We start from the raw sequence: 21,495 nt of genomic DNA, 5'->3' as shown, positions 1-21,495 counted from the left end.
AAGATAGAAAAGGAAGGATAAGAAAAATATGAAGCTGAACACATCTCAATTTTACAAAGCAGAGGTGTTTAAAGAAACACGAAATGGGAAGGGAATTTGTATTCAGGGCAAGACTCTGCACAGATTTCTGTCTCAGTCTGGAATTCAACACTCAACTCAGTGAAATCTCCACTGAGCCCTGAGAACCAGCTTTATTTGGGGTATTACTCCAATCCAGGGGTTTGCACAGCTTTCAGGTATTCCTCACCTTTCCCAAGAGCAGGGTAACCCATCATCCTCTCACCCTCAAAGGCTGCAGCCTGCTCACTTCTCACAAGCACCCTCCAAGCTGGGGCTCAGGCTGAACTTTCAAGCGGGTTAAAATCAGGCACAGACACTCTGACTGCCTCATTTGTGGCGGGCTGAGAGCAATTAAGCATTCACATATCTAATGACTTCCAGCACATCCCAAAACGTCCCTGTCCGGCCTAAGTGAATGAAAGAACAGCAAGTTCATGACGGTGAACCCCGACACCAGCATCAATACCCGAGGGATGCAGAGTGACACAAAACCACGACATTTCTTTGAGCTTAACACCAGCAACTCCAAACGTTTGCCATCACATTCTTCTAAATAAAACCCAGCCTCACCGAGCTGCTTTGGACACTGGACAGCTACTCCTCCTTTCTAACTTTTTCCAGGGGGAACTTTCAAACAGATGCTTTTATCTGGAGATGCTTTTATTCCCCTTCATACATCACCGGTTTTCCACGCAGCTGGCAGGACTGTTCCACCAGCAGATGCTCTGAGAGGCAATCAGGGAGGGTTTATATTGCTGCTGGTGATCTGCTCGTCAACCCCTTCTCATTTAAATGTCACAAGCTCGTAAAAACTCCATCCATCCTCTCCCTGTGCCCTCAGCTGACCATCCCCACCACCAACCAATGCCTCTGTAGCTGCCATTTAGCACTGTGCTAAAGCACGGTTTAAAATGAGAGCCGGAGGCACAGCCCGGTGTCATTCCAGCGCGCAAAAAGCACGATACCCACCTTATGGCAGCCAGGATAGGTTGCCATGGTGTTGAGGGTAGAGGTGCTGGGATTCTTGCTGGTGCTGGCCATGAGACTCTGGATCTGGGTGAGCTCCTGCCTCAGCACCTGCTTCTGGTGGAAGCTGAACGCCGGGTGGTTGGATGCCATGGTGAAGAGCAACAGGAACTCATCCCCCGTGCGGCCCTCGTTGAGCTGCAGCCCGTAGTTGTTGATGACCGAGTCGATGTGGGTGAGGGTGCGGAACAGGACCCCGGCGGCCTCGCGGTGGGCAGAGCCCAGCAGGGCGAGGGACACCAGCAGTTTGCTGCGCACCACCTCGTCCGTCAGGTTGGTGAGGCTGCCCAGGTCGGCGGGGTTGTTGGCCTTGATCTCGGAGTCGCGCAGGGAGTGATAATCCTTGCGGGCCAGGTCCTCCAGGCAGGCGCCCAGGAAGCGCAGCTCCAGCGGGATGCACAGGTCCAGGAGGCCGCACAGGAACTCCACGCGCTGCGGGGAGGGCAGCTCGGAGAACCAGCGGTACACGCCGTCCCGCTGCAGCCGCGGGCACCGCTTCTCCACCATGGTGCCCCGCGCCGAGCACGCCCCGGCCGGGGCTCGCACACCCGGCCTGGGGCAGCCCCGGGCGGGCAGGGCCGGGCCGGGCCCCGCTGAGGGCGGCGCAGGCCCGAGCGCTGAGGCGCGGCCTGGCCGCGGGGTCCCCGCCCGCCGGCGGCCCCGAGGAGGCCGCTGCGCTCCCGTTCCTCCCTCACGGGGCGGCTCCTCCGTCCCTCCGGCGGGCGCCCGGTGCCTCCATCCCCCGGCCCCGCCGGGGCCGCCCCGCCGCCGCGACCGCGGGAAATAATCCCTCCCGGGCGGAGGGGCACGGAGCGGCGCGCACACCCCGCCGGCCGCTGCGCGCAGGCGGAGGGATCCCGCGGTGAGGAGGCTCGGCCGTGAGCGGAGCGGGAGGAACAGGGAGCGACGGGCGCCTTCGCTCCCGGCCTGACCCCGCGGCGGGACACGCCCCCCGCGCCGCTGATTGGCCCAGCCGCCAGCTCGCCCGTGCCGATTGGCTGCGGCCGCTTCTCCCCGCCCCCTTCCGCTCTCTCTGGAGCGGGGTCTCGGGGGCTTGTCAATCCTCCCTGTTTAGCCCCGCCCCTGGCGCTGATTGGTTAAGGAGTCCTTAAATAGGAGAGGGGCGGGCCAAAGCATCTTTTGTGTGCGGCCGCCCGCGGGTGCGGAGGGGTCGCGGGTGCGGCCGGCGCTGCCCGGGGGCTCTGAGGGGCGCTGACCCCGCTCCGGGCACGGCTCTGCCTCGCCCTGCTCCCGCTGACCCCGCAGAGCTAAAGGGTTTGGGCCTGGCGCTCCTGTCCTCCCCACAGGCTTGAGAGGAGTCTCGGGGTGCAGTCTGACAGCCCAGATTGTGTATTTGCACCTTCCTTCCTTCTGTCCTTCATGGCCGGCGCCTTTTGAGTCTGTCCCCCGTGCCCGAGTGCTGCCCGTGCTGTTTAATGCTCACACCGTGGGCAGATTTCCCTGCCTTTTCTGTCAAAGCGCCTCATTCCAGCCACGAGGAGCCCGTGGAGCAGGAGCGGGAATGGCTGCGATGCTCTCCCTCTTCAGGGTTGTTTTTAGGCTGACAAAGAGCCCCGGGGATGCAGCCCGAGCTGCTGCCGCTGCCTGGTGATGCCAAAACCCCGATAAAGCTTTGGCTGCCTGGTGGTGCCAAAACCCCGATAAAGCTTTGGCAGCGGCGCTCGCCTGAGCCGCCACCAGCCCAACCCGCTGCCAGTTTGGCACCTGACTCCAGATTGCCTTTAAATACAGTGTGGAAACAAAAGAGACACCAAAGACCTCTCAAAATGATCATTTTTTTGGCCCCACCACATTTCCACTCTCCATTTTAAACCATGATTCTGGCTGATGGAAACGTAGCAATGCACATTTTCTACCAGGGTTGTGGCTGCAAGTTTGCACGGACGTCATTGGGCGGACACAATTTCTGTTTTTCGGAGTGTTTTTCCATGGGACTCGGCTGTTTGGCTGTGGTAGCCCAGTAGCCAGACTGTGCATCAGCTGGATAAATGACACGGGTGAAGATCTTTAACTGGGACAAGCCAGGAATAACATTTTTAAATGCAGCCCCAGGCAGGCAGTGAATGAATCCAGGCTTGGTTTTTATGTGATGGTAATCTTGGAAGATGGACCGTGGGTTTTGTTTTCACAAGTGCAACGTTGCTGTGCTGCAGATAAACAAAAGACCCAACATTGATGCTTTTAAAGGCAAAACTGCATTTTGTCTCGAGTTGATCTTTATGGGATGCCCAAATGTGGGCTCTCACATGAGTTGTGGGACCACTTGTGCTGGTATCACAGAAGAGAAAAAATCTGGTTCCTCTGGGTGATGCTTTATTGGAAATCTCATTATGCACCTTGCTAAGACGAACTGCTGCACCGCAAACATTCCAAATGCTGGTAGTTTATCCTTTTTTATTTCCCTGTGGAATATCACAGGCCATGGACTACATTTATTGGAGCCCCAGTGAAATGCAGGAGTCAGCAGGCAGGGAGCCCTGGCTGGGGCTGCATAATGCCATTTATTATAAAGAGACACAGCCCTGCTTCTGTTGCAGCTCCTGCTGTGAGAGGGTCCTTGAGAGCTCCAGAGCCTCTCTGTGTGTCCTTCCCTTGCACAGATCCCTCATGGAGTGCAAACCATATGTGCTTCCTTTTCCTGCCGTGCCCGGCATTGTCCGTGGGAGGAAGGGATATGTGGAAAACAGAGGAAGTGCTCTCACTCCCTTAGGAAAGCTCTGCCTTGAGTTCTAGCCCTGGCCAGGCCGTTGGCATGGGCATCATGAGTCCTTTGGTGGCCTTTCTGCTTATATTGATGATTTTATCCATCCTGAAAGCACCTCCTCAATCCACTACTCCATCCTGAAAGCAGCACACTGTTCTCAAAGTTTCTGTAGCAAGGTGAAGCAGGTTGAAACTTTCTGCTTGGGAACCACATCTAAGACTGAGTCTAAATAAATGTTTGAATGAGAATTTTGTTGCAAAAGAGTGATTGTGTTGTTTACAGATAGAAAATTTTGTCTTTGACGCCAGATAGCAAAACAAAGCCTAGCCTGAAGTGTAATAGATGAACTGGGAGCCTTTTCTCTGATAAGAGTGGCTTTGGGTGAAGCCTGAGGAAACCAAAAGGGGCGTGACATAATTCTGTCACCAAGAATTCCTGGCTGGGCAGGGGCAGAGCCAGGAACTGCTTTCAGGGAGATAAATCAAGTGAGTGAGAGCTCCAGTTACCACCTGTCCAGGCAGTGGTTGGGAGTGAAGGTCGTTCTGGGGTGCCTGTGCTGCCCTGCTCCTCCTGCGAGCACAGAACTCCTCTTTTCATCCCAGACCATCCCATTTCCTGCCTGTTCTCCCCGAAAATTCTCTTTGTGCATGCTTGGCACAGCTGGGGAAGATTGCTTGCTGGAGTAATCAGTAAGCAATAACTCATTTTTCTCTTTTTGTGTTTTCAGAGCTTGCAGAGGCTGCTGTTGGATGTTGCAGTCAGTGAGGACTGAGAGAGGGCACAGCCCTTCAACACCTCGGTTTTCCCTGCTGTTTTAAGATCTGAATTCTCCTGTTTGGATTTCCTCAATCCTGTTAAACTTGGACTTGGCTTAAGTACCTCTTTCCCTCCAAGCAGCACCTCAGAGCCATTGTAGCCAAATCCTTTATCACAGGATTGATTTATCATATCCTAATTATCACAGATAATTCCTTCCTGTGAGTTTCACTCCATGCAACACAGAATGGCCAAAAGCCTATAAAAATTAACTGAAATAATTCAGTGTGAGGCAGGTGGCTGAGTCCTGTGAAAAGAGATTATTCACTTCTGTGTCCATCCACAGAGACGATGGGAATGAGAATCTCATTCTCATCAGAAAAGGAGATTTATTTGGGAGGCTGCTGGATAAAAGACCAGTTGAGTTACCCACATCCATCAAGTGCCCAGTGTTCCTAGCCCACAGAACTCCACAGGGACCTTCTCAGAGCTTTCCCCATCACATTTTGGAGACTTTTGAAAGCTGTTCAACACTTGCAAAATCCTCTGCCCATTTAATGACAGGTTTGACATTTTAAACCTCCTAAATGTGGCTTAAATCTCAACACTTCTGCCAGAAATCCAGCCTGGAAATCCCAAACCTTCTCCCCAAATTACCCTCAAAGCCAGAGACGGACCCGCTGCTGTGTGGGGTGTGAGTCAGCTGGGATGGGCAGCCTTTCCTCCAGTGCCAAAACAGCTTTCCCTCTTTTTGGGACTGAATTGCCTTCCCAGGAAGATCTAATCTGAAAGCCCCCTCTGTACATAGGTGGACATAAAACCTGACAAAGGGTGTTCAAAGTGGGATCTCTGTGCTTTTCACCCCACAGCTGCTGCCTCCTTTGGAGACCCTCCTTGTCCTATCACACCAAATTTCGCGATGCTGATCATCGGGAAATGCTGATCCCCGTTCTCCTCATCCCATCCTGGCTCCTCATGGCCGTTCTGCCCTGGCAGCTCTCCCAACCCTCCCCAAAACCCTGTGATCCTGCGGCTCCTCCCTGTAATCCAGGCGGGCTGCGGTGGGAGGCAGGAGCGGGAGCCTTGCGTGTCTGCGCTCCGAGCCACGGAAAAGAAAGATAAATATTGCCCTTGCATGTTCTCTCAACTACTCCTGAGCCCACGGGTTATTTCCTGTCGGCTTCCACGCAGATGCTGGAATTGGAGCTCTCGGGCTTGAAAAAACAAACAAACCCCGGCTTTGAAGCGCAGAGAAAAATATCACGTGGGATTTGGGAAGAGAGGGAGGAAAAAAACCCAAAAAAAAAAAAACCCAAACCAAAAAGCGGCCAGCAGTCGGGTCTGCAGCATCCCTTGGAGTCTGATTTTCAAGGATTAAGGCGGGTTTGGTTTGGGCGGGGTGGGGAAGGTGTCCTTGCTGTGACAGGGGATGGATGGATGGATGGATGGATTGAAGGCTGCCAGGGCTGAGCTGTGCCTGCGGGTGTCACTGCCCTCTGCCGATGGCTCCGCCACGCTCACAGCTGCCTGCAAATTCGGATTTTCCAGGGTTTTTTCCCAGCTAGAGGCATAAAAGACAGGCTCACTTCTCCCTCAGAGAAGATTCCCCCTCAATCACACTCTGCTTTATCTGCCACCTTTCAAAATTCAAAGCGTGAGCATCCCTTGCCCCGTGTGTCCCCTGTGTCCCTCCCAGCAGTGCTGGCACGTCCCTCCCTGGTGACTTGACTTCCTTCAGCGCCAAAATCCCTGTGGGATTTCCTTCAGAGCGAAAATCCGCAGAGCCTGGCTGCCCAATCCTCTGCCCAGCTCCCTTCCCCTGCTCCTCATCTCTCTGGGGAGCTCTGCCACAGAAGCACTCCTGGGTTTCCCTGGGTTTCCCTGTGTTCCCTGTCCCTCAGCCCTGCCCCATCACAGGCAGCAATTTCCTTTGCACTCCTGCTTGGAATATTCCCTCACTTCAATCTTACCCCACCAAAGTCACATTTTGGGTGACTTTACCAAATTAGGGATGTGCACAGCCCAGCATGGAGTTGTCCTCTGTGATCCACAGGCTGATTCCAGCCCTCATCCATTACACAATGTTAATTTAGTCCTTGCTAAGGCCAAAACACTTCAGAGCTGGAAAGGAAAATCTGGAAGTATTTACTTGATTATTCCAGTGACATTCCTTGGGGTGTTTTCACATCCTATCCCTTCTCTCCCTGCCTTGGGTCAGTTTTCCAACAACCAGCTAGATCCTTTTAAAGGGCTGGAGGAGAAAGGCTGAGGAAGAAAAGGAAAGTGCCCAAGTGTGTGCTGAATGTGGGTGTGAAGTTCAGTGTTTCTTTGCAACTTTTGAAATTCTTGGTTATAGAAAATCAGCTTGGGTAGAAATGAAACAATGATTTGGGTTGGAAAGGACCTTAAAATCCATTCCCAGGGCAGGGACACCTTCCACTAGCCCAGGGTGCTCCAGCCTGGCCTTGGGCACTGCCAGGGATCCAGGGGCAGCCACAGCTGCTCTGGGCACCTGTGCCACCCTCCCAGCTAACAATTCCTTCCCAATATCCATCATCCCTGCCCTCTGGCAGTGGGAAGCCATTCCCCATCCCATATCCCTGTCCAAAGTCCCTCCTGGAGCCCCTTTAGGCCCTGGAAGGGGCTCTGAGCTCTCCCTGGACCCTTCTCCTCTCCAGACGGAGCAGCCCCAGCTCTCCCAGCCCACCTTTGGGGAGCTGACATCACCTGTGCCACCTGCAGGTCCCACCCTCTGTGCAAATCCCCAATATTTACATGTTGGGATGCACGCTGGAATCACACACTGGGGATGATTTCCTGAAGAAACCCACAAATAGCTCCTGAATGACAACCAAAATGAGAAAATTTGGATTGGTTCACAGGCAAGTCATGAATAGAAAAAGAGATGAAATTAGCTGAATGAACTGTTCATTATGCATTATTCAGCCAGCTGTACTAATTAGTGCCTTAAGGACTGTTCCTGTTCCCACTGCAGCCAACTCTGAAACTCCTTTTGATTTCAGTGGGAGCAGGACAGAGCCCTCAGAGGATGGGCCTGGTGCCTGCTCCCTCTGCAATGCCTCATGTTTTCCTTTCCTTTTACTATTTCTTACTGATTCCAATCTTTTGTGTCTCTAATAAAAAAGCTTCTGAGGTGTCCTGCGTGGTGATCAGTTAATCACAGGGACAGAAATGTTCCCTCAGTCCCACGGCGTGTCCTGTGCCTGATGTGTTCTCTGAAGGGAAAGGTTTTTCATGTCTCCTCTTGCTTTGCTTTTAACCAGAGGAGGAGAGAAGCTTGAAAACCTTTCAGAAAACACAATCCATCCAGAAATGTCACCAGGGCAGGAGGTGCTGAATTAAATGTTTGCACTCTGAGCTCAGAAATTTCAGTTGGGCATTTAATTTTATTTTAAATATATTTTTTTTCTGTATATGGATAATGTTTGTGCTGGTTATTTCCCACCAAAAAATCCTACAGCTCTGAGTGTGGCAATGTTAGGAAAAACCACCAAGCTGTCTCATTGTGCCTGTGTCACATCAACAGATCTCCACCAGACCACTTGCTGGGGGCCAGAATAATATGGTTTATATCTCATTTTTCTCCCCGTGGACAAACCAACACCTCCAGGAGAAACAAACCCTGATTTTTGTGTGGCTCAGAGCATTGTTCTGCTCCCTGCTGTATCCTGGGTTACAAAACCAATCCCTTTGGAGAGGCACCAGAGCAATCACCATCCACAGGGATTTTCCAGCTGGTGCTGAGGCCTGAGAGGATCCCAATGGATGCTCAAATCCCAGTTGGAATTGAAGGCATCACATTTCAATGAATATTCCACTCTGTCCCCCCAGCCCAAGGCACTCAGGACTGTGTAGGGAATGTCTGGCCAGAGAAGAACTTCCATTTTCCATGTTTTGCTGGTTTTTGCCTGTCCATCTTGTACCAGCCACCTTTTCTTCCCAGATTTTGTGTCCCTTGGGAAGGATCAGCAGCAGTGCCATGTTTTGCTGGTTTTTGCCTGTCCATCTTGTACCAGCCACCTTTTCTTCCCAGTTTTTGTGTCTCCCCTGGCAAGGATCAGCAGCATTGCAGCCCCACAGTGCTGCTGGTGGGTTCTGCCCCAGCCTGCCCTGAGCTGGATCTGCTCTGGGATTCCTTCCCAGCACTAAATTCACTAAAATTCCCTCCTGGAGAGACAGAGCAGAGGATGTAGCAGCAGCTCAGCCTGGAGGAATCTCCACAACCCCACTCTTTGGGCTCCTCTCCACAGACTGCCTAAAATGGGTATAAAGGAGCCTCGGCGTGGAATTTATTTTCTTCCCGAGACCATCCTTAAAATAACAAACACCAGCAAACTGGTGACACGCAGTGCATCTGTTTGAATAACATGGACCTTCTGTTTGTGAGAGAGGAAACTCCAAATAACTCTTTGATTTGTGTTTCCTTTCTTCTCCTTCCTCATCTCCTCCTCCTCACTACTGTATACAAATCTGTTCTGCCAGCTCCAAGCCACCAGTCCCCCCTCCCCTGATGAGCTGCTTTTCATGCCATGTGATGGTTATTTAATTTCCTCTTTTGCTTCCAACACGGCCAATATTTATCTTCCCCTCGTGGGATTGTGCCTTTGTTTACAGGCTGATGTCAGGGGGGAAGGCCAGCACTTCTCCGGGGCCAGCAGACCGAATTCCTGCCCTCTGACTGCATCCCGAGGAATAGCAGCTTCCCTCCCGGATCAGAGCAGCAATTGGGATTAAAAGATGTGTTTAAAGTTAGCACATGGAGACATCCTTTCCCCAAAGAGGGGTGGAGTGGCTGCTGTGGCAGCCAGGGGCCGGGCTGTGCTGAAACCCAGCTCGGTGTCACCTTCTGATTGCCTCCCCTCAACGAGCAGGGCTGGGAAAACAACACCTCATTTCCTTTTTGTCGTTCTTTTTGTAAGACAGAGCAGCGTTTCAACACAGGTAAAAGGCAGATTGTAAAGCACCACTCCCAAAAATCCGACTGAAATCAATCTGACTGTCAGAAAAGGCAGGATCTTACCAGGAGCAGCTTTCCTTTGTTCAGAGCTGCTCTCTAAACCGAGTTAGGAACCATCTTTTCCTCATTAAATTTGTTTCCTTTCAGCACTGAGCCTTTCCCTTCATTACCACATGCAATTTTTATTTTTTTTTTTAAAGCCCTCATAGCTAATATCACAACTATAGATCTTGGGGTTATTTATAGCCCCAAACTCCGCAGAGAGCTGTGTGTCTTGTTGCTGTGGAAACTGGGATTCTAAAAGTAAAAAGGGTTTTGAAGGGATTTGAGAAGGGACCTGCTGAATTTCAGGACTGGCTTTCACTTCCAGGGGTCTGTGTTCCACCATGCCTTAAACTCACAGGTAAAATTCACCTGAGGGGCTCAGGTGACCCTCAGGGGGCACTGGGGGATTCTGATCCTGTGGTTTTTATATTCTGGCACATCCCAGCCTGGTTTTTGCTCTCTGTGGTGAGACAAAGGATGCACAGGTGGCCTTGGGAGTGTCAAACCCTCGGTGTCACCAGTGGCACATTTGCCAGGCTCTGGGCAGGTTGCTTTCTTCTTTAGCTTTTGCTGGTTTTTGGCAGCCTTTTCCCAAGGGAAATGCCACTGGAACCTCCTGCCCGCTGCAGCCCACCACTGAATCATGGAATGGTTTGGGTTGGAAAGGACCTTGAGATTCATCCCATTCCCACCCCTGCCATGGCAGGGACACTTCCACTGTCCCAGGGTGCTCGAGCCTGGCCTTGGGCACTGCCAGGGATCCAGGGCAGCCCCAGCTGCTCTGGGCACCTGTGCCAGGCCCTCAGCACCCTCACAGGCAGGAATTCCTTCCCAATATCCCATCTAACCCTGCTCTCTCCCATTGTGAAGCCATTCCCTGTGTCCTGATGAAGAGCCCCTCTCCAAGGACTCCAAGCTCCCCTCCACAGCTTTGAGCCTGGCATGGAGCAGCGTTTGCTGGAAATTGGATTTTCCTGTATTAAATGGTTATTTAAATGATGTTATTTGTCTCTGGGTGTAGAGTGTAAAGGGCAAGGGTGAGATTGATGGGCTGGGTCCTGCTTCAACCCAGCTCAGCAAGGGCCAGACTCTCCCTGGGCAGAAATTCCATGTTTTTCCTGGGCAGGGACCTCGCTGAGCCACCAATGGAAAATCCAATTATTTCCCTTGATCCACCCGGGGATCTCCACACTGGATCCCATCTCCTGCCATGTCCTGCCCCCTTTTCCTGGCCGTGGATGTTTGAGGCTGACAGGAACCCTGGGCTTGGCACCACCCTGGTTTTTCTGTGCCTCCAAATGTCAGGTGTCCCCTCCAGATGGGGACAAACCCTTGGAGAGCTTCCTTGGCTATGGGTGTCACTTTCTAGCCTTAAAAACACCTCATAATCCAACCAGGAATTCTGTTTACAAACAGCTCCAGAGCCGAGTCCAACCTTTTAGAGGCCTGAGTAAATGTATGTATTGCAGTAAAAGATCTCTGCATTGTAGAAGTGACCCTGCCCTGATTCTAGTTAATATAATAACAACAGTATGATTACAACCACTGGTGACCCCAACGTGATAGAGATCTGAAGCCTGAGAGCTGAGGAGAAGCAGCCATAAGAAAACACCGAGAGAAGGTATGAGATTCTAGAAATATGGTATACAACAATATGAATACAACACGACCTGAGATTGGAGCAACTTCCAGGATGCCAAACTTGAAAAAATATCCTAAAATATTCCACCCTATCAAGGCAGCCCAGGGAGAGGAGGGAGAAAGGGAAGGACAGGCAATGTAACACGATTAACCCCCCGAGCATGGGCCTTAAATTCACAAACAAAGCCCAAATGTCAGCGCTGATGAGCTCTTCCCTTGCATTTCCATAAGCAAAGCAGCAATCCCTGGGAGCCCCAGGCAGCCTCTCCTTCCCCAGGAGCAGCCCTGACATTTGCTCTGCTCATTCTCCAGGTCCTCCCTGGCACGCCGTGCATCGTGCCTGGCTCGCAGTGAGTTATTCCTGTGATATTGGATTAAAAATAGAACGGCAGGAGCCAAGAGTCGCAGCCCGAGACGGTGATTCAGTGACGGAGCTTTTCCATTAGAGGGTGCCAGGAACCTACTGTTGCTACAGAGCCCAGGAATTGTGGAAAACACAACTTTGGGCCGTGTTTTAGGGCTGGGCAAAGCCATATACTCATTTTTTCACCATTTTTCTCATTTTTCTGCCCTTTCTAGAGTAGAACCGTGGAATGACAGAATGCTCTGAGTTGGGAGGGACACAAAAGCATCATCAAGTCCAACCCTTGGATTTGCACAGGGTATTTCCAAGAATCCTACTATGTGCCTGGGAGCATTGTCCAAACATTACTGGGGGTATTTTGCAGGCAGAGATGTGATTTCAAGAAGTGGATGTGGAGATCTCAACATTCCCAAGGAATTTTTGGGCGCTGTTTGGATGTGAATAGGAAGTCCTCATAAAAAACAAAACAAAACAAAACAAAAAAAAAAAAACAAACAAAAAAAACCCAAAAAAACAACAACAACAAAAAAAACCCCCCAAGATTTATCCAATAAAAATGGTGTTTCTGGTGGAAAGCAATAGTTTGTATGGCTGTCACTGGTTGTGCTCGAGGTGTAGTGGTGAGGACAGACAGGAAAGGATGGGCCCCATTCTTTTACTCCAAGTTTGCCAAAAATCACCCAACATCAGGAAACAGCCCAGTTATGGAATGGATTTTCATCCCCATCCCAGAGGAGCCCCTTTGGAGGAGCAGAATATCCTCAGCTCTGGGCTACTTGCAGCAGGAACAGCAGATTTAAAAGTGCCCTGCTTGGTTTGGAAGCTTTGGAGAAACAAAGTTCTGTAATTTTGTGGCAGGGATGGTGAAAATATTGGGATCCGCCATAGGATCACTGAAACCACAAATGACAAGTCGGTCATAGAATCACTGAAATCACAAATCATAGAAGTGGTTTGGGTTGGAAGGGACTTCAAAGCTGACCTCATTCCCCCCTGCCATGGCAGGGACACCTTCCACTGTCCCAGGCTGCTCCAGCCTGGCCTTGGACATTCCAGGGATCCAGGGACAACCACAGCTTCTCTGGGCACCTGCCCCAGGGTCTCAGCACCCTCACAGTGAAGAATTCTTTCCCAATATCCCACCTAACCCTGCTTTCTCTGGCAGAGGGAGCCGTTCCCTGTGTCCTGTCCCTCCCAGCAGTGTGGACAGCGGTTCCTCTGTGCTGCAAAGGGAAACTCTGAAGCCTCATCAACCATGGTGAGATATCTGTGTCCCTGCCCTGCTCTGGGCACATCCATCCCTGTGCATCCCTTTCCTGCCTGTCCAGTGTGGGATCTTTGGGAGCACGTGGATTTCTGCTTGATGAGGGCTCAGGAACCTCCCTGGGATGAGTGTTGGAAAGCTACAGGTGCCAGCAGTGAGGGAGGGGAAGGGAACATGGCCAGATCCCAAAACCCAGCTCTGCCTGACTCTGCAGCACATCCTGACAGCTTTCCCTGTGGATTCCAGCCAAGGTGGCTCAGCTTTGGAGCCGCCTGCTCCTGCCCCTGCTCCCAGTGGGGACCCAGAGCAGATGGGACCAGGGCTGACCCTGAGCCGCACCAGCAGGGCTGAGCTCACCCTCCTGACTGGGAATTCAGGCCAAAGCAGGAGCAGCAGTGTCCTGAGCAGATGGGTCAGGGCTGTGTCCAGCCACGTCTTTCCCTGCTTTTTTGGTGCTTCTGAACCCAAAAGTCAGCATCATGCATTGGCAATAATTTCTGGCTGACAGACAGAAAACCAGGGATGCTAAAGGAGCAAGAGGCTTGTGTGGGACAGCAGTTTTCCAATAAAACCACGCTTGGCCGAGTGCTGCTGCTGGCTGTGGCCACCTTTTGGTCCTGGTGGCGTCCCTGGTGTCACAAGGAGGGATTTAGTGCATCCCATGTGGAACTTGGACAGACCACAGGCTGCCCATGCCTGGCTGTTTCCTTGCTGCTGTGGCCCAGGGACAAGAACAAACCCTGTCTGTGGTCCCTGATCCCTGTGAGCCCCTGATTTCCCAGGATGGAAAATGCAGCAGCAGGACCTGGGGCTGCAGCCACATCCTCTTGGGAAGAGCCACCAAGGGATGGTCTCATCTTCCACTGCTGGGGAGCCCTTCCCAAAATGATCCCAAGGCATTCTGGGGAGTAAATATAAATATTGAGGTACCTGGGGTGGGATCAGGACTCGGAGGGGCACAGCTGAGCGGTTTGGGATGGGAAGGGAAGGGAAGCCAGGACGTGTGAGGACATGGGAGGGAGCACAGGCCAGCAGAGAGCACAGAGCAGCAACTGGCAAAGCTGGGGCTGGGCCAAGAAAATAAACATAGGAAGTGCTTGAGACTGATGAGAACCACGGGCAGCCTGCTCTTGTTTCAGGAGGTTTTTTTGGGACACTGGAGCAGGCTCCTGTTGCAGAGCTCAGCCCTGTTCAAACTCTCATTGACTTCAGCTGGGCCAGGGTTTCATTTCAGATGGTTCTGCTTTTCCCCAGGATGTGATTTCCTCATTTTGGGATGTATCCCTCAGCCCCACAGGAATTTTGGAGGCTTGTAGGGAGATTTAGGGATGGATGGTGCTGCCAGCACGTCAGGAGGAGCAGAGGCTGCTCTGCAGCACTCCAGAGCTCTGTGTGAGCGCTCAGGGTCGATAAATCCAGAGCTGAAGGCCAAATCTGAGTGCTCAGCAGCTCTGCTAATCAGTTGGGTGCCTGCAGGCAGATTGAAAGCCAGTTCCTTCCAAATTTGCTCTTCCGACAAATAACCTGGAGGTTTTCACTCCGAAGTTTGACTTGGGCCCCTTACTTTAGAATTTCATCCCCCTGTGTGCTCCTGTCTCCTGATGAACATGGGCCGTTCAACATAAGTGATAAATTGGAGGAGCTTTCACCCTGAGATCTCCAGAATTAACCAGCCAAAATTCACAGGGTCTTGGAAATCCTGTTCATGAAGGAAGTTTGAAGGGAAGGAAATCCTGTTCATGAAGGAAGTTTGAAGGGAATGTTCGAGCAATACTGGAAATATGAGCAGAGGGTAAAAGAGGAGCTTGGGGTGGTTGTGAGAAGAGGTTCTCCAGGTGATGGAAGCCCAGGGAAGATTGTATTCCTGGCTGGAAGTGAAGCTGGGTGTGAAGTGGATGAGGACAGGGAATGCAGCCTCCAGCTCTGCTCCTTTTGGGGATCTCCATTCATCCCATCATGTCTGGGGGGAGTTTCAGTCCAAATCCCAAAGTTCCCTCACTTCAGAGCGGGGGTTTATCAGCACCTGGGCTCCTCTGTTTCAGCAGGACCAAGGTGTGCATCCCATCCCGGGGAAAATCCAAACATCCTCCTCTCCCCGTCCCTGCTGCTCCTGCCTTGTGCCTGACAGTGACAGCCGAGTTAATCTGGTTTAGGATTCTCATGGCTTCGTTTCTGCAGGTCTCACTGTTGTAGGGTGACGTTCCTTTATCCCTCACCCTTTCTTTTCCATGGATTATCCCATGTTAATAGTGCCATGTAATACAGGCTGTTATTAACTGCTCCTGAATCCTGCTTGCTGATTCCTTAAGCAGATCTCAAAACCCTGCGAGTCTGAATCTGCCTTGGAGTTTTCTGAGGGTTTGTTTTGTGCTTTGCTTTTTTTTTTATTTTTTTAACCCAATGCATGAAATGTGTAGGATAACTTTCTGCTCTGGCTTTTGGGAAGCACAGGAATTTCTCATTTTTGGATAGCCCAGACATGATATTCCAGATTGAAGTGCGCATCTGTTTAAATCCCTACAAAACAGGCTGCAAGGAGGAAACCTTGTTTGAAAACCTACATCAAATATGGAATAAATCCCTCCATAGGTATTTATCTGCCCAGAAAAAAAAGATCCTTGACCACTCTTGTGTGACAGAATTTCATAAGAAAAGAATATGAGTAACATCAACTTTTTTACATCACCGTTTCTTCCTGGTTCACTGAGAGACATTTCTTCTTTGTTATGAATTATAAATCCCTATTGCTACAGTCCAAACAATTCTGGGAACTTCTGCCACTGGCTCTCAGAGCCCAGGGAAATCACAGTGTCCTTTGCATTTGCAGTGCTCAGAGCATTTCCAAACATTCATTATTCACACAGGAATTCGTCCATCAGCAGCTCCATTAAACTCAGAGAGGGAGCCCTGCTTTCTCATCAGGTGCCAGAATTCTTGGCTGAGGTTTATTTCTTCCTCTGAGAGCAGATTCTAATCCCAAGGGTCAGAGCAGCACCTTTTGCAAGGGTTTAGAGCAGAGGAGTGAGTGAGTCCTTGGACCCTGCCTCAGTTTCCCCGTCAGTGATGTCACATTGGGAGCTTGAGGAAATAATTTTAAAAAAACCAAACCCAAAATCCAATTGGCCAATACTTGTAAATCCACAGCTCCCACAGTCCAGGAGTTCTTAGGGATCACGGAATCCTGGAATGGTTTGGATTGGAAAGGACCTTAAAGATCCCATTTTACCCCTGCCATGGCAGGGACACCTTCCACTATCCCAGATTGCTCCAAGCCCTGTCCAGCCTGGCCTTGGGCACTGCCAGGAATAAGGCAGCCACAACCTCAACTTCTCTGGATTATAAAAACTCTCAGAATTTTAAAACCCAACTTCCTGTATCTGTTAAGCCAGAAAAAAACCCAAACTCATGGCAGGAAATACTTCAAAACACCCTCAAAGCAAAAAAAAAAAAAAAAAAAACCCTCCAAACTGCTTATTTCTTAACCTTATGCAATTTGTACCCTGTCTCCAGGCTGAGGAGGGGCAGAGGGAGCAGAAATGGCTTTTCCTCCAGATTTGGCAAAGCTTTGGGATGTGTCCTTTCCTGGGAGAGCAGGCTGAGCCCCACAGCATCTCCTCCAGCCCTTCCCAACCCTGGGAGCATCTTTTGCCCGTGGCAGGGCTGGAACTGGAAGCCAGCATGCCAAGCTCTGCTCCAGAGCAGCTTTCTTCTCCTCACATGATGTCAGCATTTCCTGGCAATCCCAGCAGGAGCACGGGGTGACAGATGTCCCTTAATTATCGGCAGCGTTGCCGCTCCTCGGGCTCGGACGGAGCATCCTGAGCCCTGAGATGAGGGCCCTCCTTGGTCTGGGCACCTCAGGTTTATCCACAGGCACCTTTCAGCTGTGGGAAATCGGTCACCCTGGGGTTTGTGCCCTGCCAAGGGTGGCCCAGAGCTCCAGGAGGGGAGCAGGGTGGGAAATCCAGGGGATGGGGGTGGCTGGAAAAGCCATGTCCCTGCAAATAAATGGATTTTCCAGCTGGGGTGAGAAGGGCGAAGAAGGGCCACTGCCTGTGTCCTCCTGGAGATGGATCTGGGGTGTATTATGGACAAGCAGATCAACACATTTTTTGTAGGGTGATGCAGTAAAGTAAGAGGGCAAAATAAGTGTGTTGGGGGGAATCCCATTGTTGTCCCTTGGTTTAATTTTTTACCTTCCAAGATCACAAAAAATGTACCTCTGTCCCTAGAAAACATGAGAGAGGGATGGAGGGATGGAGGGATGGAGGGATGGAGGGAAGGAGGGAAGGAGGGATGGAGGGAAGGAAGATGGGATCCCAGCACCTGCCGAGTCGTGTCCTGCTCCTCTTCTCCTTGGTTGATACTTCCTTCAGCAGGACCTTACATGGGAGAGCAGCTTGATCTCATGGAACACAGCTGCTGGGTGTGTCCCACAGCACACAGGAACTCAAGTCTATTGTCCATCCATCCATCCATCCATCCATCCATCCATCCATCATCCATCCATCCATCCATCCATCCATCCATCCATCCATCCATCCCTCCATCCATCGATTCCTCCATCCATCCATCCATCCATCCATCCATCCATCCATCCATCCATCCATCCATCCATCATCCATCCATCCTTCAATCCATCATCCATCCATCCATCCATCCATCCATCCATCCATCCCTCCTTCCTCATGGAATGGCTTTTAGCTGATGGAGAGCAGGTGTAGATCAGATTTTGGGAAAGGATTCTGTGAGGGTGGTGAGAGCAGAGCAGCTGGGGCTGCCCCTGGATCCAAGGCCAGGCTGGACATTGGAGCATCCATGGACAGTGGAAGGTGTCCCTGCCATGGGATGGAATGGGATGAGTTTTAAGATCCTTTCCAACCCAAACCATTCCAGGGCTGCATTCCATCCATCAGCCTCCTTTTCGTGTCCCTTCCAGCTGATTCCAGCCCTGTTCCTTCCCTCCTGAGAGCACATCCCTGCTCTGAGGAGCTCTCAGCCTGCCTGGGAGTGATTCCCACTCTCCCCTTCAGGCTCCCTGATGGATGCTGGGGAAAACCCAGCCCTGAGGGAAAAGATCCACCTGCCCACAAGGAAAAACCATCCCAACCCATTTCCTGCTGCAAACCTTTCCCTCCCATGTGCTTGGCTGATCAGGATCAGCTTCTTTGCTGCTGTTTTTGTGCCTCTTGATTTCCACACGGAAACTGGCTCTATTTTTACCCGGCTGAAGCTGATTAGATTGGCAGTAATTGGCAGGATAAACAGCCACGTCCTGTGCAGCAGGTTAATGCTGCACAGGCAGTGACCAGGGCATGCACTCAGCCCATGCCCAGCACGGGGAGCACAATTGAGGTAATTTATTGCCCACATGCCTGGAACATGCCCATTATCCAGCGCCATCCTTCCTCTCCTTGCAAACCCATTTCCCCTTGCTGCACAGAGCCAAACATTTCATCCTTTTCTCCTCAGCTCTTCTTCTTTCTTGCACAGAAAAACCCAAGGACACACAGGAGTTTTCCTTTCTGGTTAACCCGGGTCTTGGCTTCTCCTGACCTGTGAGATTATTAGCATTGAAGCAGCCACATGTTAAAAAAGAAAAATGCTGCTTACAGCTCCAAGGCTGACCTTGTCCAAGTAACGTAATTTCCCACCATCTCAATCACTTCCATAAGTTCCAATCTTCTGGAAGATTAGCAGCAGTTCTGCTTGCTGCAACATCCTTCTGGGCTTTAATTGGTTTGGGGGTCATTTAGCCAGAGACCAAGTGAAGAAAAGAAAACTCAGAGGCAACATCAGGTGATGCTGCACCCCTGGAATCCAATTCACTGGGGGAGGGATGGAGCAGGAAGGAAAAATGAAAATCATTCTGCCTTCCAAAGCTGCACATTTCAATCTAGTGGTGGGAGACCTTGGGAATATTTTGGCTCTTGTGCTTGCTGGCGGCTGCACCACCTGTGTAATCCAGGAGTGGAGTGGAAGGTGAGCAATCCCCACAAGGGTTACTGCTCTGGGCACCTGTGCCAGGCTCTCCCCACCCTCACAGGGAGAATTTCCTCCTAATATCAGACCTAAACCCCTCCTCTTTGGGTTTAAAACCATTCCCCCTTGTCCTGCCACTCCATCCCAGATCTGTCCTGCTCGGTGCCTCCCTCCCTGTTCGCAGCTGAGCCTTGAGCCCTCTCACTTTTGCAGTTTAATTTATTTCAGGCCCTGTTGAGTTGGTGTTTTTCCCAATCCCTCCATGGCAGGGACTGAGCCCGGGGCTGTGTGGAAGGCTGAGGAATTCCATGGTGTGATCATCTCTGCCTCACAGCCCCATCACCCTGCAGGTGAAAGCCAGAGCTCTCCACTGCCTTTTCCCTCAGACCATATTTGCCAGTCATTACACCACCCTCTCTAATTACCAATTATAGTGACTTCTTTAATTACCCAGCTCAGCCTTTGTGGTTCCATAATTGTCCAAGAAACCTCCCAGCCTTAAACACTTCAATCCCACAGTGTCCTGTCCCCTTGGAGCGTGGTGCTGGATTTTCCCCAGTCCTCTGAACTTTCCCAGTCCTGAACTTTCCCAGTGCTCTGAACTTTCCCAGTCCTGAACTTTCCCAGTGCTCTGAACTTTCCCAATCCTCTGAACTTTCCCAATCCTGTGAACTGTCCCAATCCTCTGAGCTTTCCCAGTCCTCTGGCACCTCCACTGCCTCTTCCAGGACCTCCTGGAAACCTCCATGATTTGTCCCCACAGCTCCTTGGCCACCTCCTTCACAACCATCTCAAGTTATTTGGATGTGCTGCTGTAAAACCACTGAGCTCCATCAGCTGGATGCTCCTGGGCTCTCCTGGGCAGTATTTCCTTAGCTTATGTTGTCTTTTTTCCCCCAAAAAACACCAGGATAAATCCCTCACTGAGCATTCCTGCCTTGTCTGTGTCATTGATAAACCTCCCATTTCCCTGTGGGATCACCCCACTGCTCAGAACTCATGGAAAATATCCTCCTGTCTTTAATTTCCCCAGCTTCTGAGGTTTATTAATTACAACCAGTTTCCCTTTTCTTCCTTTTGTGTGTTTATGTTTTGTGTGTCAGTCTTGGCAGCTCTTTCCCTTCCTTTCCAAGTTGTGTTGGGTATTTTAACAAAGATTCCTGCCTGTGTTGCTGCTTTTTGGATAAAATATTCTTAAAGGTTTTTCCCTTTTCAACAATTTTTCACTTAAAGTCCTTCTCTGAATTGATCTGGCTTGTAATTATTTTCTGATTCATTTTTAAAGTGGCAAGTAAATATACAGATTTTTTTACATTACTGCTTTAAGCTGCACTTCACTTGCACATAACAGAATCAAGCCACAAAGGCCCATGCCTGGCACAGTGAGAAATCCACCCTCACCTGCTGGAGTGAGGATAAATCTGGAATTCCCTCATGCTGGAGATAATATTTTTTTCCATTAGGATATTATCTTTCTTCCTCCCCCCAAAGTTCTGAGGATATTTTAATATTGGCAGCTCAGGACCTCCAGCATCCGCTGCTCAGCCAGAATTCCCCAGGGATCCCCAGGTTTTTATGAGATATTATGGATGGTTTTTATTAGATATTATGGATGTGGCTGCCTAAAGAACGAGAATGTGTCGAGTCCCTGCTGCAGACCCTTCTTGCCTCGTGCTTTATTTCCCAGGATATTGATCCAGAAACTCTGTGGATCATTTATTTCCTGGTTGTTAATGACTCAGAGCTGCTCCCAGCCAGTCCCAGTGGGATTCCAGGCAGCACTGGCAGGTCAGGACCCACAAGCACGAGTGGAAATCAGATGGAGAGGGTGGATAGAACACAGGGATGCAGCAGGAAAATTCCCTGGCACCCTGAGGCGCTGGGAGCTGGGTTAAGGTGTGGATTTAATGGCTCAGTGATGCCAGAGAGGGAGTTTATACAGGACATGGACAGGGGAGGAGCAGCTTCAGGCTGAAGGAGGGAAGGGTTGGATGGGATTTTGGGAAGGAATTCCCAATGAGGATGGGATACCGAGAAGGTGAGGCCCCAGTGAGCAGCCCTGGGAGTCCTCTGCACACCAGTTCACATTTCCTCAGTGCTGCTGATGTGCTGAGGGAGATTCCAGATTGGATTTCACAGCAGCCCTGAATGCCAGCAGGCTTTTCCCTCCTGCCACGCCAGGTCAGGAGAGCTGGGCTGCAGGATTCCCCCAGGAAATGTGACCCATTGCAGGGACAGATGGTGTCAGATAGGGCTGACAGGTTTATTCTTTAAATCCCTGGGGCATGTGTGGATGAGGAGATGAGTGAGATGAAGTTTGGGATAAAAAATAATGATAAAAAATACAATAAAAGGCATTGTATGGCATTACAGCTTATAATAAATCACTGAGCATAGATGGGGGATGAAAAAGGAGGATTGGGCAGTGGGAGCAATGGGTGTTTTCTGTCCATGGTGGAAATGCAGGATTGTTGGGAGTTTCTTTTTCACCAGGCACCATTAAACTTGCTGTTATTTCAAGCACCTGCTTTATGAGGAGCAGCATCCCACGTTGTCAGAGGGGTGTCACACCTTGGTGCCTCCCTACATCCCACCAAATCCCCCCCAAAAGAACAGCTGGACAATAATTAGTTGACTAATTAACATATAAAACG

General features: G+C 50.8%; 1 protein-coding gene across 1 annotated transcript in view; it reads right to left on the bottom strand.

The window, feature by feature from the left end:
* ZCCHC14 (zinc finger CCHC-type containing 14) overlaps positions 1-2,023 on the bottom strand; it is a 57,098-nt gene extending 55,075 nt beyond the window's left edge. The window contains exon 1 of the mRNA XM_074550766.1: positions 1,030-2,023. Coding sequence (XP_074406867.1) covers positions 1,030-1,593 — 564 coding nt within the window. The 5' untranslated portion in view covers positions 1,594-2,023. The remainder of the gene's footprint in view (positions 1-1,029) is intronic.
* Between the last annotated feature and the right edge of the window lie 19,472 nt (positions 2,024-21,495).

The sequence above is a fragment of the Zonotrichia albicollis genome, chromosome 13 (genome assembly GCF_047830755.1).
Source record: "Zonotrichia albicollis isolate bZonAlb1 chromosome 13, bZonAlb1.hap1, whole genome shotgun sequence".
Taxonomy (NCBI): domain Eukaryota; kingdom Metazoa; phylum Chordata; class Aves; order Passeriformes; family Passerellidae; genus Zonotrichia; species Zonotrichia albicollis.
The sequence above is the reverse complement of the archived record's forward strand: the minus strand, read 5'-3'. Positions and strand labels throughout refer to the sequence as shown.